Genomic DNA, 18,497 nt, shown 5'->3' on the forward strand with positions numbered 1-18,497 from the left:
TATCAAAATTACACTAACGTGAGAATACCGGTGTATTACTGTATACCAACAAAATTATCCATCCATCCATCATCCAAGCCTATGCCTCTCCATGAAGAGAGTAGGAGCCCAAGGCTAAGCAAGTTGGACCTGACATTTAAGATGAGAGTGACCAGCCTCACTCATCCTTGAGTGGCATTACGTGAACAGTAAACCCCAACCACCCCATGGATGTAAACCTACACAGGCTCAATCCGATTGGAGTTCCGTAATTACCCGCTAAACCGCTACGCGTCATAATTTGGTTATTTAGTTACCATCTAACGTGGTAAATGGTTTCCTGGTGTACAGGAAACCTTTTGGCTCGTCACTCGGTGTAGAGTCATCCATAGGCGGAAGGAAGAGGAAACAGTGAAGGAAAGAAAGACAGAAGAGGGAGTGTAAAGTCACCCGTAAACAGAGGGAAGAAAGACAGAAGAAAGAGGAAGGAAGGAAGAGAGGAAAAAGCAGACACCCGAGAGCAGCACTGCATCGAGTGAGTGGATGGTGAGCGTCCCCACCTACCACCGACAGAATTATAAAGTAGTGTAATTTTTTTTTTTAATGCGAGGAAGAAGGAACCAAAGACCAGGGGCCTGGAAATTGCTCCCTCCAAGGGGGGGGGGGAAGATAATAGAGAGCCAGATTCAAGATCCATTCATTTAAACCCAAAAAATTTTACAATAATAAGACTAATTAATAAAAAAAGTGGAGGTAACAATATTTTTAAATAATGTGAAATCCTCATATGCCCATATACATTCTGATGATTTTTTTCTTTTAATGATTTTTAGTCATTATTTTTAAAATTCGTTATATTTCTTTTCCTTTTATTTTTTTCCTGTTGATTCTGTGTACTCATATCACTTTATAAAATATGCACGCTTAATTCTCTCTCTCTCTCTCTCTCTCTCTCTCTCTCGCTCCTGTCCCCTCTTCCTCTGTTCTCTTCTCTCTTTTGCTTCTTGGCGTCCCGTCTCTTGTTTCCTCATGCTCATCTTCCATCTCTCACCTCTGGGGTTTCTTTAATTCCTTCCCTTCTCTTGCTTCCTCATGCTTTTCATTCTCCTCTCACCTCTGTCTTTCCTCCATCCTCCTCTCACCTCTCTCTTTCCCTCGTCATCTTCTCACCTCAATCTTTCCCTCATCCTCCTCTCACCTCTCTCCCTCATCCTCCTCTCACATCCGTCCTTCCCTCTTCCTTCTCGCACATCCGTCCTTCCCTCTTCCTTCTCTCACATCCGTCCTTCCCACTTCCAACTCTAACCCCTCGCCGAGGAGGCCACGGTGAAGGAGAGAGAAATGGAGGTAAGAAATGGTAATCTAATTTTGTGATTCCCCACACGAGCCATACATCGGGGTGGAGAAGGACGGGAGGGGATTAGAGGAATGGGAGTAAAGGGTAGAGGTACCCTAGGGGAGTAGAGGGGAGAGGGAGGGGAGGGAAGTTGTGGGATGTAGGAGAAGAAGGGAGGATGGGCGAGAAGGATGCTGCCAGTACTCCCTTGTTTTACTTTTTTCTTCTTCAAGTAATTATAGAAAGAGAGGGAGCACTTTGCTTTATCTTCTCCATTTTCAGTTTGTTTCTGTCTTGTGAAACTGAATGAGTATCATTTATATAGTATGTCCAGCAATACACATAAGCTCTGTCATACTTTAAGGTAGTTTTCAGAGATATCTGACAATTTTGATGAGTGCAGCAAATCACAGAAACTGTGTTATATTAAGGTAGTTTTCAGAAATATCTGACATGGATCAGAGTTTTATGGCCTTCTTAAGCATGCCACATATTACATTCTACCTATACATGCTTAAGGTAATCAGGCGATTTGTGTTATCTAAAAATGAAGTAGTGATGATAATGAACCGTCCATGTCTCAAGAAAAAAGAAAATGAAGTAGCTATAGCGAGCCTTCTTTGCTGAATGAAAGAAAAGAACACTATAATTAGAGGGAGTACTCTTTCCTTCACAGAAATGATGCATTGGAGTAGTATAGTAATTACTTTGAACCTTCCTGAACTTGTTTAAAAAGGGGGGACAATAAATTACAGTGAGCCTTTTTTGTTGTTTTTTATCTCCAGTCTCATATGTATGTGAACTCAGTGGACTGCAGGCTGAAGTTTCACCACACCTGCGGTCAACCTTCCCCCTTGTGAAGGATAGAGAGGGAGTTAAGGGACAGTCTTATTACTGGACAATGGAGTCTTCCAGTTACATTAGTGCTTCCACGTGAAGGTGCCCCTCTTCAGCACCTGAGCCCTCTTTACAAAAATAGAAATCAGAGAAATTGTTTGGAAGGAATGTCCCATGTCTGTCTTATTAGAAAATAACACTGAGTCAGTTTTACCTAATATAAAAAAACAGAAACCTGAAAGAAAGAGCTTCCTTAGTAGATAATTACAGTGAGCCCCCTGTACCCCTTGAAAAAAAAAAAAAAAAAAAAAAAATGAAGCAGTAAGTTTAGTAACCCTTCTTTTTCTTCAGGAAAAAAAATAAATAATAAAATGAATAAAATTCATTACAGTATAATAATCACAATGAGCATTCATATGCAAAAAGAGATATATACAGTAACTATCATTATCATCATCTTAACTTATTTTTTCCTGAGTAACAAAGGGGTGAGGTAACATCTAGAAGCAATGTAAGTGAAAGTACCAACCAGTAACCTTTGTTTTTACTCTGCTATGCTCTTTTTATTGTAATCATTCAGCCATTACAAAACTGGAGGAGTACTGTAATAAAAAGAATTTTTGTTTAAATGCACACACACACACACACACACAGTCTGTAGTAAAGACATAGAGGAACACAAAAGGTTAGGGAAATATGAGAAAAGCAAGACAAGACCTCTAAAGGTGACTTTTCAGAGTGTAAACACTGTGGAAGAGATACTAAAAAATGCAAAGAATCTTATGGAAAAAGAGGAGTTCAAAAATGTATGGATAAAAAGATGCCTAACACAAGAGGAACTGGAATTACTGAAAGAGAAAAGGGAGGAAGCAAAAACAAAAAATGAGGGAAGATCAGAAGAGGAGAAGAAGAAATTTTTTTACAAAGTAATAGGATTGCAGGTACGAAAGTCGTACACAAACAGGATGGAGTAAAAAGGAGGAAGGTAGTAGAACCATGTCATGACAAGTATATAAACAAGATGATAAAGTTGATGTACTCAAATGTGGATGGAATGGTATCTAAATTATTAGAGATGAATGATTATGTCAGAGATAATGAACCACAAATAATATGCCTAACTGAAACAAAATTAACACCAAGGATATCCAATGACATACTAAACTTAGAGGAATACAATATATGGAGAAGAGACAGAAATTTAAAAAAAGGAGGAGGAATTATAATATTAACTAAGAAAAATCTAAAAGTCAATGAAATAAAACTAGATATACCATCACAAGTAGAACTGATTGCAGTAGAGATCAACACATCTGAAGGTAAAATAATTGTAGCCAATTTGTACATGCCACCCAGATCAAACACATGGGAAAGAGATGAATATGAGGACCTGGCAGAGAGTACAATTCAGAGTTTAAGATCATTACTACATAAAATGGAAGAGAAATCAGAAAGAATTATACTAACTGGGGATTTCAATACAAATATAAATTGGAATACTCTAGATATAATTAGCCAAGAAAGCTGTTGGGACCAAAAGCTCCTGGATCTCATACAAGAGTTCTTCCTAACGCAACATGTGAGGGAAACCACCAGAAAAAGAGGAATTGATGTACCTTCAGTGCTAGATCTAATATTTACTAGGCAAGAAAATGATATTGACAGTTTAATATATCACCCTCCACTCGGCAAAAGCGATCATGCAGTACTAAATGATAACTTCAGGATAGCATATGACATAGTAAACAGCAATGACAGTTACAAAAAGAGCCTAAACTATAAAAAGGGAAATTATCAAGACCAAAAGAAGTATTTCTTAGAAGTTGATTGGGAAAATGAGCTTAGAGGACAAGATTTAAATGCTGTATATAAAAAATTATGTGAATTTTATGAAATAGGAGTCCAGAAGTACATCCCACAGCACAAAGAAGCAGATAAGAAAATACAGAAATGGTTCAATACAGAATGTAAAAAATCAAAAGAAAGAAAAGATTTGTTGTGGAATAAATACAGAAGACATAATAGTGAAAGGGCGTATAATAATTACAAACAGGCAAGCAACGATTATACAAGAATAAGGAGGGAAGCCCAAAAACAGTTTGAGGAGGATATAAATAAAAGCAGTGATCAACCAAAGCTGTTTTACAGCTATATCAGAAGCAAAACCAAAGTAAAAGATATAATACAATCAATTACGGACGAGGGAATCACTTATACACAAGAGAAAGATATTTGTGAAGCACTAAATAAGAATTTCCAATTAGTTTTTACAGAAGAAAAAAATTTTGAGAGGGACTATGTGGAACATGCATGTCCACACATACTACCAGATATACAAATAGCAGAAAAAGTAATACAGGAGGAGTTAAGTAGATTAGACAGAGGAAAAGCAAGTGGTCCTGATGAAATTTCATGTTGGGTACTACGAGAATGTGCAAAGGAGTTAAGTAAACCATTATTTTTAATTTTCAAGAAATCCTTGAGTCAAGGTAAACTACCTGATATTTGGAAAAAAGCAAATATTGTCCCCTTATTCAAGAAAGGAAATAGACAAAATCCACTCAACTACCGACCAGTATCACTGACCAGTGTTGTAAGCAAGGTATTAGAAAAGCTTATAAGAAAAGCTTGGGTAAATCATCTAGAAGAACACAGTATGATAACAGAAAGACAGTTTGGTTTCAGAAAAGGAAAATCATGTGTAACTAATCTGTTGAGCTACTATGACAGAGTAACAAACACAATACAGGAAAGGGAAGGATGGGTGGACAGTATCTACAGTATTTAGATTTCAAGAAAGCTTTTGACACAGTACCACACCAAAGACTTTTATGGAAACTGTACCATCAAGGAGGAATTCGAGGCAAACTGTTTTGTTGGATGTAAGACTTTCTCATAAAAAGAGAAATGTGAACAGTACTAAGAGGAAACTACTCATCATGGAAAGAAGTGACTAGTGGAGTACCACAGGGTTCAGTGCTGGCACCAATCATGTTTTCAGTGTATATAAATGATATAAACAGTAACACTGGAAATGAGAGCTATCTGAATATGTTTGCAGATGATGCAAAAATACAAAGGAGAATTACTAACACAGACTCTTGTAAAGAGCTACAAGAAGAATTAAATAAACTTCATGGATGGAGTAGTACATGGCAAATGGAATTCAATGTGGACAAGTGTCATGTAATCAATTTTGGTAAAAGTGGAAAAAGACCTGATTGGGATTATAAGTTAGGAAATAAAACCCTATACACATCAGAAAGAAAGACCTAGGTGTGATCATCAATAACAGACAATCTCCGGCTGACCACATCAGCGAGAAGGTACGGAACATGTATACACTGCTTGCAAATATGAGAATAGCATTCACATACATAAATGGAGACATGCTAAGAAGGATAATAACATCATTCATTAGACCAACCCTGGAATATGCATCAGTAGTCTGGAGTCCTCATCTCAAAAAGCACATAGACAAGATTGAAAAAGTTCAAAGGGCCGCTACAAGATGGATACCAAGCTTAAGGGACCTAAGCTACGAAGAAAGACTAAATAAACTGAATCTACCAACACTACAGGAGCGAAGGAAAAGAGGTGACATGATAATGCTATATAAGTGCATATCAGGGAAGGAGAAAATAGACATAAATGATTACTTAACATATGGAGAAGCATCAGCAAGAGGACACTGCAAAAAACTGCATAAGAAGAGAGGTGATATAGACGTAAGGAAATTCAGTTTCCCAAACAGAGCAATTGATCAATGGAATGCACTACCAAATGAAATAGTATGTGCCAAAACAATTCACAAATTTAAAGATATGTACGATAAATATGGTTTAAGACACGGGACAGTACGAGCTTGACTCATTCCTGTAAAGATACAATTAGGTAAGAACAATTAGGTAAGAACACACACGAGTGGTAACTATCAGTCCCACATTACCCCTTTCAAGGTGTAGGAACTTGAAACTAGACTACTGTAAGCTAGTACTTGTAAGGGCAGATGAACAGACTGCCTCCCTTAATTGTAATCCATATCAAATAAACTTTCAGTCACCTCTGGGGCATTGATCTTATGGATATGGGTGGACCATCTCTCCAACTGGGGTGCTCTAACCACTCATTCTTTGCTACAGGGTACAAAGTGGAAGGACGCAGCGTGAATGGCACTATGACAGGCGGACTTTGGATTGAGAGGGGTCCATGGGGCAGCTCCGGCAACACCACAGCAGATGACAAGAATGATGCCACTCCTGAGAAGCTGCTGAACCTGACAGTGGTGCCTGGGGACTATGCTGAGGTGGATGGCCCTGCTGCCCCACTTATGCCCCCAGGTTCCCAGCCTGGACCCCCTGGCACTCCTGTTGCGTATGCCACTACCAACATTGTCAGAATGAGGAATGTGAGTGGTGCTGGTGGTGAACTGAGTAATATTAAAAAAAAATTCGTAGTTCACTTTGCACAGTACTGTAATAATATTGGATTAGAGATATCAACAACAAAGTGTGGAATGAAAGAATAGATGGGATGGTTGGGGGATTGTAACTGGCGATGGTGAATCTGTAGATAGTGTTAATGTTGTCAGTCATTTCCCCTCCATAGTTTGCAGTGTTCATTTTACATTATTTATCAGAAAGTGGCTTTGATTAAATGCTGTTGCTTTGCACTCACATTAATAATTGAATGTACCCTGAAGGAATACATTTTTTTTTTTTTTTTTTTTTTAATAATAATGCTTTCTTGAATTAGTCATTGGTAATCCTTTCCTAGGAGGAATTATTTCCCTTTCCCAAGATGAATTATTTCCCTACCTAAACAGAGCCTCAGTGAAAGCATTGTATTCATGTGTATCAGGTAAGGAATTGCAGACTAGTGCATTGAGATGTAAAGTGTAACTGTTTAACTTTCAACCCAAAGGTATCTATAGAGCACTGATATTGCATGTTTGCTGGCTGGGTGAAAAGTCATAGCCCCTTTAGTCCAGTGATGTCATATTTATTTATTTCTTGATGCTATCCGTGATTATTGTGTTTAGGTTTGGAGAGATTTTCATTGTGGAGGAATTTAATAGAGATTGCTTTGATCTGCTTCCCTGTTAGAAATTCTGTCTATCTATCTATTGCCAGATGCCTTAATCCTGTAAGGGGTGGCCACAAACAAATCACCTTCATGTCACCCTGTCCCCCACCATTTCACTGCCCTGCTCCCAGCTTACACCCCCCTCTCTCATATACCTCTCCACTCCATCCCTCCATCTCATCCTTGACCTCCCCCTCCCTCTCCCCCCCTCCACCTCACACACATACACTCTTCTCATTAGTCTCTCACTGTCCATCCTTTCCATATGGCCAAACCACCTCAGTGTGTTTCTCCAAACGCTTCCAATCACATCCACATCCACACCACAATGATTCTTCACTTCCTCATATGTCAGTCTGTCTCTCCATGTGACTCCACGTGCTCCTTTCATATAACTCATTTGAGAAGTTAAAGGTAAATTAAAATTCTTCAGAGGTTGAAAGAATGTAGTATTAATGATGTCATTATGTTAAAGGTGTTGGTATCATATAAATATACTGTACATAGTAAGGTCTTCATTGCAAGTTGCCTCTTTGACAGTCTCTTGTGCTGTCAGTTCCACAGAAATGGACTTCATGGGAGATGTCGTATGCTGATAACTTGGTGTTGATTGCAGAGAATGAAAGGGAGGTGGAGGAAAGATTTAGGAAGTGGAGAGACAGAATGGGGCACAAGGGTTTGAGAGTAAATGCTGATAAAACAAAAGTGATATCTGGGGCTGGTGGTGATACTGTCAAAGAAGGAGAGTGGTCATGTGTGATTTGCCACAAGGGTGTGGGAAGTAACTCCATCTTCTGCAGTGTGTGTGATAAATTGTTTCACAAGGGATGTAGTGGTATTAGAGGTGGACTGCAAGATAATGCTGATTTCATGTGTTAGTGTGCTGGGGAAAGCAGGTAGTGATTGTTAGGCATGAAAGGATTGAGCTTGCTAGTGAATCTCTTGATTGTGAGGAAGAGTTTTGTTGTATGGGGGACATGTTATGTGCTGGAGGTGGGGTTAGAACTAGCCCAGTGGCTAAGGTAAGGAGTGGTTGGAGGAAGTTCAGGGAGCCTCTTCTGACACTGAGAGGGTTCTTCCTCCATGCCTAGGGATATTTGTTTGTGGCATTTGCTAGGAATATAATGCTCTATGGCAGTGAGACATGGGCAGTAAAGGAAGATGATATTCGAAGGCTCAAACACACAGAAGTGACAATGATTATTAGATGGATGTGTAATGCTACTTGAATGTGAAACCTGGGGAGACTGAGTTTACAATTGAAGAGTTGAGAGGAAGGATGAGACTGAAATGTATGGGTGTTTTGATGAGGAGGGGTAGATTAAGATACTTTGGGCATGTGGAGAGGATGATAACATTTGGATGCAGAACGTGCGAAGTTTGATTGTTGGGGCTAGGGTTGTGAGAGGCAGACCATAAAATACTTGGGATGAGGTCATCGGGATAAGTGATTGAATAGGGAGGCTGTCAGAGATCAAACAACATGGGGAGCTGCCATCAGGTGACCAAGGCTGATGCATGTAAGCATATTGGAGCCTTTATAAACAATATGATGAAGCAAGATGATCATATGTTTCCATCATACCTATAAGTTTCATGAAATTTATAGTACAGCATCAGCTGTTTGGTTGAAGTTGTGACATTTTGGAACCCATCTTAGATGTGTGATAGGTACTGCTTGTACTTAGCTTGTGGGACACAGAAGGAGCTGGCTGGATAGAAACCATAGAAATGTTTAGATAATCTCTCTCTACTTTCCCTTATTAGTGTTCCTGCTGAGTTCACATCATAGCTCTCATGCCTAATGTTTTACCATGATGAGTACTGACATTGTGATTGTAGGTGGAGTGAGATGATGTAGAGTGGTAATTTCATAATCACTGCATTTTTTTTTTTTTTTTTATATACACGTTTCCAGCCAGGATAACCTTTTTCTAATTATTAACAAGTTTTCTTACCAGTATAGGAGGTAAATGGTTACTGTTGTCCTTGGGAGGTACTTTCCAGGGGAGTGTGTGTGGGGCCAAAAGCCCAGTAGATGGCTTGTTAAATGCAACTACATGAGGGTTTAACTAATTACAGAGTCACAGTTTGGACTGAAACTAATATGCATGCATGTCTCTTAACAACTCTTCTGCACCACTACAATTTATTTTCTGTGATAGGCTGGACTTATTACCCTCAAATGACAGTGGGCCCAGGAGTAGGAAGACTCAGATTTAAATACAAAGCCTTTTGTAATAGTGGCAACAGTAAAGACATAGTGTTTATATAAAAGAAGAAGTACTTGTTGGTGTCACAGATTGTGCTGGAGCTACCCAACACCCAGTATCACTGTTAATTAACAACAAAAGATGAAGAAAAAATGTACACATACCGGTACATGTATGAACATGACCATCAAAATGTAAATATTAGCCTTCCAAATTCTGCTTTTGGCCTGATGGAATTTGCTTGTTGGTTGAATGAGAGTTTGTAATTATACAGGTAATCACTGTGTAACTTTCTTCTTTCATGTTACTACAAGGTCATTCTTCATCCTCTTCTCTAATTTTAACTACTGTAATCACAAGAGGTAAGCTACAGTGTACTTTTCTTCATAAATATTTCTTTCAAGACTACATTTCATCATCATCCCCTATGTATAGCTAATATCACTGAACTCATCTTCACTAATATTTCATCCTAGACCATCTTTCATTCTTCTCGCTTAAAGCTGATCATATTGTACCTTTCTTCACCAACATTCTTACTAAGATTACTGTACTTTGAGTCCTACTCACTATTGTTTTAATCACTGTGTACCTTTGTTCACTAATGATCCTATCAAGATCATTTTTTAATGTCTGTTCCTTCTATTTGCTTCATCAAACACTCATGGGGTGTGTCTGCTATCAGGACAAGTAGGTAGTTGCAGTATGGCAGTTTATATGGAGACAACCCCATGGACCAGATGAATAGCAAATCTCACTCAGCCTTTCTTCATTAAAATTCCTTCCAAGGTAATTTTTTCCTTTCTTTCCTAATGTTTCCATCAAACACTAATGTAATGTGTTTGTTATCAGGGTGAGAAAGTTGATGCAAACATCCCAGTGTATGGTAGTATGTATGGAGACAATGCAACCATGGACCAACACCCTCAGCCTGATGACAACCTTGCCCCCTATTGCACCCTCAAGAAGCAGCAACTCTACAAACCTTCGCTATCACCTGCTCTTAACCCCAAGCAGGTCAGGAATGGAATTCACAGGCAAATTTATGAGCAACTATCTCTTGAAACTTTAATATGTTTTTGTAGGAAAGACCAGAGGACTGTAGAATATCACCATGCCCTGTCTTCTTTCTCCTAAAGCAGCAAGTAACTGCCTCTCATAACTGCAGTTTCCCTGCCAGAAAGACAAGGGGAGTGTAGAATTTCTTATCACTTGTGCTTTCTGCAAAAACAGGTGTTAGTTATGCGAGGAAAATCATCACAAGCAATTTTTGTTTCTGCAGGAAAAACAAGGAAAAGAGAGTGGAGAAACATTCCATTTTTCTTCTTGTTTTTCATGCAAATCAAAATATAAGTCTTGAGGGGGAACTGACTGTATATTTGTAAGTCAATCCCATCTAGAGCAAGTATTGTATATGCACAACAATGTAAATTACAATTCATTTATGATATTCAGTGTGTACAGGTATTACTGATGTACTCTGAAGAGGAGCTTAACCATTTCAAAATGATGATTTATTTTAGTCTTGCAACTGCTAGGCAGTTTTATTCAGTTTAAGGTAGATCTTTCGTATTTAAGGGTTTACAGCAATTTTCATTAACCCTTTTCCTGCTAGAAGCCACCCCTAGCCTGAAAAGTTTTGTCTGATGGCTGTAAAAATAACATGAAAAAGTTTCTGTTGATGCTGAAGAGTGATCACACAGTAGCACTGATATATACCATACAGTTTTGCTGCCCAGTTATACAAATGTCTCTCAGTTCCTTCCTTATCACCTGAAAGGAAGGTGGTGGACTGCAGGAGAAGGGCAAGTTCGGCCTGCAGTCCACCAGGTTCATAAGACAGAGCCTCAGATGACAACAACAACAGCAGCAGCAGCAGCAACAACTGAGTTTTTATTTACTGTATGGTATTATTAAATGTACATTACTCTTGAACTATAGCTGATATTGTTGTGCCTACTAGTTCAACAAAGTTTGACATCCTTATCTTAGTGCTGTGCTACTGTATTGTTTTTCTGTGTAGATTCTGTAGACTTGTCATACTATACTGAACTTTTGAGACATAATAGATAATTTTTTACCCCTAATTACATTAAGTATCCAAGTACTTGAGGGGAAAATGCACAGAAAATTAAACCCTCTTCTGGATAAATTATACAATGCAGGCATTCTTCATTTAAAATGAGTTTGAGAGTGTGTGTAAGAAACGGAATCTAAAGGTGAATGTAGGGAAGAGTAAAGTGATGGTCTTTGAGAGAGGTGAAGTTAGTGAATGTACAGCGAGGTTGGATGGTGAGGAATTGGAAAATGTGAGTACGTTTAAGTACTTGGGTAGTGCGATGAGTAAGGATGGAGGTTTGGAGGGTGAAGTGCTTGAAAGGGTACAGCAGGGAAGAAAGGTTGCTGGTTCTTTGAAAGCAGTGATAAGAAACAGGGAAGTGAGCATGGAAGTGAAAAAGTTACTACATGACAGTATTGTGATACCAACTCTAATGTACGGAAGTGAAGCTTGGACTTTGTTGGAAGGACACAAGTCAAGAGTGAGAGCAGTGGAAATGAGTTATTTAAGAGGAGCCTGTGGAGTCACATGGAGAGAGGCTGACGAATGAGGATATAAAGGAGCGTTGTGGTGTGGCTGTGGATGTGATAGGAAGTGTTATGAGGAACACACTGAGGTGGTTTGGCCATGTGGAGAGGATGGAGGGTGAAAGACTGACGAAGAGAGTGTATGTGAGTGAGGTGGAGGGAGGAAGAGGGAGGGGGAGGCCGAGGATGAGATGGAGGGATGGGGTGGAGAGGTATATGAGAGAGGGGGGTGTGAGTTGGGAGCAGGGCAGTGAAATGGCTGGGGACAGGGCGACTTGGAGGCGATTTGTTTGTGGCCACCCCAAACAGGATTGAGGCGTCTGGCAATAGATAGATAGATAGATAAATAGTTTGAAAAAAAATTGTTTTTATTTTAAACAAATATATATGAGGCGGTTACATGAGAAAGTTGCTTTGGTTCACTGTGTAGGGGTTAAAACCAAGAAGAACACCCATTTCTGCCTTCAGAACCTTTTTATGATGATTCATGAGCACGTGGAATGAAAAAGAAAGGTTAATTAAGAAATTAAATAATGAAACTGCTTTAAGTGAAACAGCTTTAAATTAGGACTGCCTATATAATCAGTCTCTGAAAGTTACAATTCCACCTTCTCGTAGCCTCATGGATTGGTACAACGTGGGTACATACCTCCCTGGGAGCAGAATGCACCTCCTCCTCTACCTGAGAATCCTCCTCCTGACCATCCTCACCAGCAGCTGCCAAACTCCACCTCACCCCAACCCTACATGCAGCAGCTGCCTGGCCAATGGAGGCACCAGTCACCCATGGTCAATAGAGCTGTGGGACGCCAGGCAAGTGCATCAAGTGTCCTCTACCTGTGATGGGCTGTTGTGTTGATTTTAATAAAAGCCGCAAAATGTGATTGGGTATAGTGCAATTTATATTTTATCTGTGTGGTGTAATATAAAAGAGGTGCTGGAGAGGGATGCCTTCTTGTATTGGCACCAGTTTGACCAGGCAGCTCCACTTCCCAGTTAGTAGAGCAGTTTCAGTCTACAATGTTCATGTTTGGATGAGTTAGGGATTTTAGCAGTAACAGTAATATAAAAGGAATACAGGGTACTGTAGTATAATCCATTCACTTAATACACAAGAATTTGGGTGGTAGAAGACCTCGCTCTGTAGAAATTTCATGCTTTACAAATAACATACCCTGTGGAGAAATTCTTATTGGTGGGGTGGCCACCTCGAAAGTCACCCCTTTGGCCCCATAGTCTATCATTTTCCTATGTATTATGGGACATTAATTGCCCCGACTGTTGATTCAGCCATACCTACAGCCTTTCCAATGGTTGAATTGCATTCTTCTTTCTCCTTTCATCTTTTGCTCTGTCACTTCCATCTTGAACTTGTGGGTGATGAGCTACTTCTGCCATAGGGGGGGAGGCATGGCAATGATGACAAAGAAAAGCATGACTTTGTGTAAATAAGGGAACTGTATATACTGCATGAGGTTGCCTAGGCTCAGCTGAGAGAAGCTGTGTGGACGTCTGCAACGTCACACAACGTTGCTGACGTCATGACCTGCGTCACTTCCTAGTGCGCTCAACAAGGGTAAGACGCACTCTGCGGTGCAACACCAGATTTAGCTCACGCACTACCAGTTATTTAATTATTCATCCCCCCTTTGTGTTCTAGGCATTTTGCGTCATAGAAACTCGCATATTAAGCGAATGGACTGTATTTATGCCCTCTGTCTAAATGCAATTTCAGACAGTTAATGGTATACAGTACTTTGCACAGTGGCCTGTTTATCTTCTTATTGTCAAGCAACATTTTTCTGTTTGAGGAAATGTTTCATAGTGATGGGGTTAAATCTTTGATGTAATGGAGTCATTCCTATGAAGAATTAAAATTTCTGGCAGCAACCTGAATAATACCTGAGGATTATCTGACTTCACTTTGCACCATCCTCATGCCAGGCAGGAGACTACAAACAAGAAATTCGTCATTCATGTTTCAGTAACAAGAAAAAAATTAAGCCAGTCCTTGGACCTATCTTCACACAAAACTGTATTTCATAAAGAAAAGAAAATCACACCACTCATAATTCAGTACCAGTTGGCCTGGGTTAGGCAGTCTGATTTCTTTTCCAAAGACTGGGTTCCTTGTCTGAGAAGGTATGATAAGGTTTTATGTGAAGTTTGCTTTGCAGGCAGTGGGTCTGACTGCACTTTGGCCTTGAATTCTGTGAAGTGAATGAAGTAAGTCCCTGTGCACCAGAGCCTGCAGCAGGTAGAGATTTAGAGTATGCAAGTGCAATAGAAAATGTGTTATGCTTCTCAAGGAAATATGGTTGTACTGTACTTATTTCCATTAAAAACTTTCAGGAGTCACATGTCATGGCTCCAGAATTACTATAGTAATATTTTATTAAGTGAAATCAGTGTGAAAGTTAAATAGAAACTTGTAGTGTGGCCAGATATGAATTTCTTACCTCATCATTTGTCAGGAACTTGCTGAACAAGCCACTAAAGACACTCACATCTAAATTCATGGATTAACAGGAATACTCTGTGGAGTATATTGATGATAATAAGTTACACCTTCCTGCAGTGACTCTGATTTAACTGGTTAAAAGTATGTCCCTCAGCCCCCTGCCTACTTCCTTGAAGGAGGTTGGTGGACTGCAGGAGAAGGCATCTTCAGCCTGCAGTCCACCATATTCTCATCCAGATGAGCCTTAGGACACAACAGCAATGTGGAGTTTAACAAGATGAGATACCAAAAGACAGACTAAGACTGACTAACTATGTGAGGTAGGAATATGAGGGTATACTAGCACTTTTTTTTTTTTTTTCCCCTCCCAACACAGCCTAGCACCATGTCATAATGTAGTCAAGGATTATGATATCTCACATCATGGCAGTTTTCATGCATGTTAGTTTCCTTTACTGTTGTTAACCAGTGACAAAATGAAGTGCATGCCCTATAGTTGTGTCACCAACAGGTATTGATCAGCACTATCTGCCAGGCTACAACACAGAATAATATTTAATACCAGAAGTATAGTTATTTTAGATTTCACTCATTCATTGAGAATATATACCTTCTATCACACAGTACAGTAGTCTTATGAATGTGCAAATACAGTACATACAAAGCTAATGAATATCAGCATTTTCTTGTTCAAGATTTTTTGACAATAGTAATACTTTCTGAATACTGTACTGTATATTTCTTTATGGGGGCTGACTGTCAGTGTACAGACAGACCAAATCATAGTGTACGAGATAATAGTTAGCAGTCAGTTTCTGAATGTTGTTCATGCTGTTGGCAGAACAAGAAAATGTCCAAGTAGCAAGTCATAGTGTAATAATAATGAGGCTGATCATAGATAACCAGCATTATATTGCTTTTTAAAATTAGTCTATGAAAGTTTGTTAACAGATCTTGGTTCATGTTAAGTTCTCTCTGCTCTTTGTATGTTTGATGGTATAATGTAGTTATACAAACGTATCTTAGTAGTAGGTGGGGGTGCTTACCATCCACTTACTTGGTATAGTGTTGCTCTTGGGTAGCTGCCCTTTCCACACTTCCTTCCTTCTTTCCTTCCATCCTCTTATGTCCTTCTTTCCTTCTTTCTGTCCTCTTCCTTCTGTCTACAGGTGGCTGTACATTGAGTGCAAGCCAAATGATTTCCTGTTCACCAGGAAACCATTTACAACAATACTGTGCTGGGTGGTAACCGTATAATCAGACAGTGGCGCCTGGTGGTTTAGTGGGTAATTAAGACACCCTAACCAGATTGAGCCTGTGTTGGTTTATATCCAAGGGATGGTTGGGGTTTATTGTACACTCAGTGCCGCTCTGGTGAGTGAGGCTGGCCACTCTCATCTTAAATGCCAGAACCAACTTGCCAAGCCCTGGGCATCTACACTCCTCATGGTGCAACTCAGAATTAGTTGATGATTTTGATGACGATGATGACAAACATATCTCGAAGAGATTATATAAATCAAACCATTTGTGTGTCAAATATTTGGGAATGTCTTTAGATATCTTTTCAAATTAATGTATAGTATTTTTATATGTTAAGGTGTACACATGACTTAGATGTTATGTATCATGTATTTCATTATCAGTTCACTATTTCATTATTCAGCAGTCAAAAGTATTTATGCCAACCTTTACCTTTCAGTACTGAGTCACATGTCTGTTACTGTCACTGGCGTAAATCACCTGGCAGAGTGTCACCATTTCAGTTTTCATATTCTGAAAAGCTTTGCTAGCATGCAGTGATAGCAGTTATATCTTTAGGACATATCTTGATTTGCATTTACTGATCCTTTGTTGATATTACAGGCAGCAACTGGTTCACTTCCTCGTCAGCTGACCAAGAGAAAGGCCAGCCCTTCAGTGCCCAAAAGGGGTGTCAACACGGGTGACTTTGATGTAAGCAGTGACTCCCTCCCACCCCCTCCTAGTGACCTTTCACTTTCAGGAACTCCCCCTGTGCGGAGGGACCCAGGCCATCCACTCCAGGGCTCTGGAGGTGTCGGACTACAAGGTCTACAGGGTCTAAGTGGTTCCCGCATGATGGGAACACCAGGTGCTCCACGACTGAACAGAGAGTACAGCCCTGGGCGCCTGCCTGACATGTATGGTGGCAGCTCAGTCTACCAAGGACCAATTGATGAGGAGGAGGAGAACCACTATAATGGTAGTAGTGCCATCTACACTGATAATAGTGCTGTTTATGAGTCCACCTCAGCATTCTATGGCACCATGGGAGATAAGACCTATGCTGCAGATTGCACCAACCCTCTCCTGGCCCAGCAGAAGCCCAACTCTATGTACCAGCATGGAAACCCTCACACTCCGCACAGTCCTCACCAGCAGAGTAATCCTCACACCCAACACAGTCCTCACCAGCATGGTAACCCCCACACCCACACCCAGCACAGTCCTCACCAGCATAATAACCTCCTCTCCCAACATAACAACATCTCTCATGGCCAGTCTAAACAAGTCAATGGAATCAAAGATCTGGGGCTGCAGCAGAACTTAGCTTCAAGGTCTGAATGTCCACCTCCCTGCAGTCAGACCCAGCTTGGCCTCCAGCAGTCTCTCCAACACCCACGGTAACATGCTGGACACACCATTTTTAATCCTCTCTTATATCCCATAGTTACTTCAAGTAATTAGTGAAAAACTAGTTATAATGTATAAACAAAAGATTTTGCAAAAATAACTTAAAGAATGTGGATTGATATATTATTCAGTCACTGAACAAGCAGTGCAGTCTATGCTTTACTACATTAGTAAAATTTTCTGTAAGGTATTCTCTAGTAGCATCCTAAGACGTGTCAACAATGCAAGTCTCAGTCACTATAAATTATCACCTTACAACCCAGAGGTGCATGAAAAATATTCTGTAGGGTGATCTGTAATGTGTTGAAGCAGTGTTTTAGTGTGTAAGTGTGAAATATGATATTGCATATTAAAAGTTAATATTATGCAAGCCTTCGTATAAAGTACTGCATATGTTACATTGCTTATTGGAACTTTTGTGTGGATAACGCAAACTTAGAAAAGTTTGAGAAGTGGGGTATTAGTAAATACCAGTGAAGAAAACGGTGCATCAAGTTGCAGCATGGAAGCAAGTGTTGTGTACTTTATGATGAATGAAAGCTTTTTAAATAACATTAAAACTATAGTGGCCTATATACCTCATGTAACAAGATGATAAATTCAAAATGGTCTTCACAAAGTATTTGTACTACTGTACTATGAAAATGCACTGTGCTCTGAACTGTGTTGTGGTGAGGTTGATGTCCCAAGCTTCTGGTGAGGTCTCCTATGCTTCCCATTGTGGTGGTTGAAGTTTGATAAGCCACATGTCCTAGGAGCCTCATGGCAGTTCGGCAAGGAGGCGCCCCAACACTATATCCTGCTGAGGGAGTCTTCCGGACTTTTAACTTGTAAATAGTGTACAGGAAAAATGTCATTGTGGCCTAACATTAATTACAACTGTGTGTGTTCCAGCAAGCTAGAGTACCTATAGTCATGTTGTGCTCATGCCTTGTAAGAGTTATCATATGGGTCGTGTATCTGGTACATTGCTGTTAGAGAAATTGGGAATGATAGAGGGTGAAACAGGGTATTAGGTCAGAATTAGGTGGTAGTCTGTAGAATAGTGTAAATTTTATGGGTCTTATTTTTTATGAAATGGTCAGAGGGTAGTATTATTATTATTTTAATAGCCAGGTACTGTAGATGTTCTTGAAGTAATGCCTGATACTGTACCATTGTGTGCTTCTGAGGGAATGGTTTTTGCACATGGCAGACAGAGAGCAATTTATACTGTAGAAGTAGAATTTAGGTATATTTTCACTTACTAGCTAGTAGATACCAGTTAGCTTTGAATGTATGGAAGGTAAGTGATTATGTAGCATTTGTACTGAATGTATCGTATGGACGACCCATTGTAGTAAAT

General features: G+C 39.7%; 1 protein-coding gene across 1 annotated transcript in view; it reads left to right on the plus strand.

The window, feature by feature from the left end:
- The window catches only part of LOC145408030 (roundabout homolog 2-like), a 345,608-nt gene extending 328,462 nt beyond the window's left edge, over positions 1 to 17,146 (plus strand). Inside the window, exons 16-20 of the mRNA XM_080278831.1 lie at positions 6,295 to 6,560; positions 10,303 to 10,467; positions 12,655 to 12,853; positions 16,368 to 16,901; positions 17,031 to 17,146. Coding sequence (XP_080134957.1) covers positions 6,295 to 6,560; positions 10,303 to 10,467; positions 12,655 to 12,853; positions 16,368 to 16,901; positions 17,031 to 17,146 — 1,280 coding nt within the window. The remainder of the gene's footprint in view (positions 1 to 6,294; positions 6,561 to 10,302; positions 10,468 to 12,654; positions 12,854 to 16,367; positions 16,902 to 17,030) is intronic.
- Positions 17,147 to 18,497: the final 1,351 nt, after the last annotated feature.

The sequence above is a fragment of the Coenobita brevimanus genome, chromosome 75, assembly GCF_032717465.1.
Source record: "Coenobita brevimanus isolate Jiangsu-jjx chromosome 75, ASM3271746v2, whole genome shotgun sequence".
In the NCBI taxonomy this organism is placed as follows: Eukaryota; Metazoa; Arthropoda; class Malacostraca; order Decapoda; family Coenobitidae; genus Coenobita; species Coenobita brevimanus.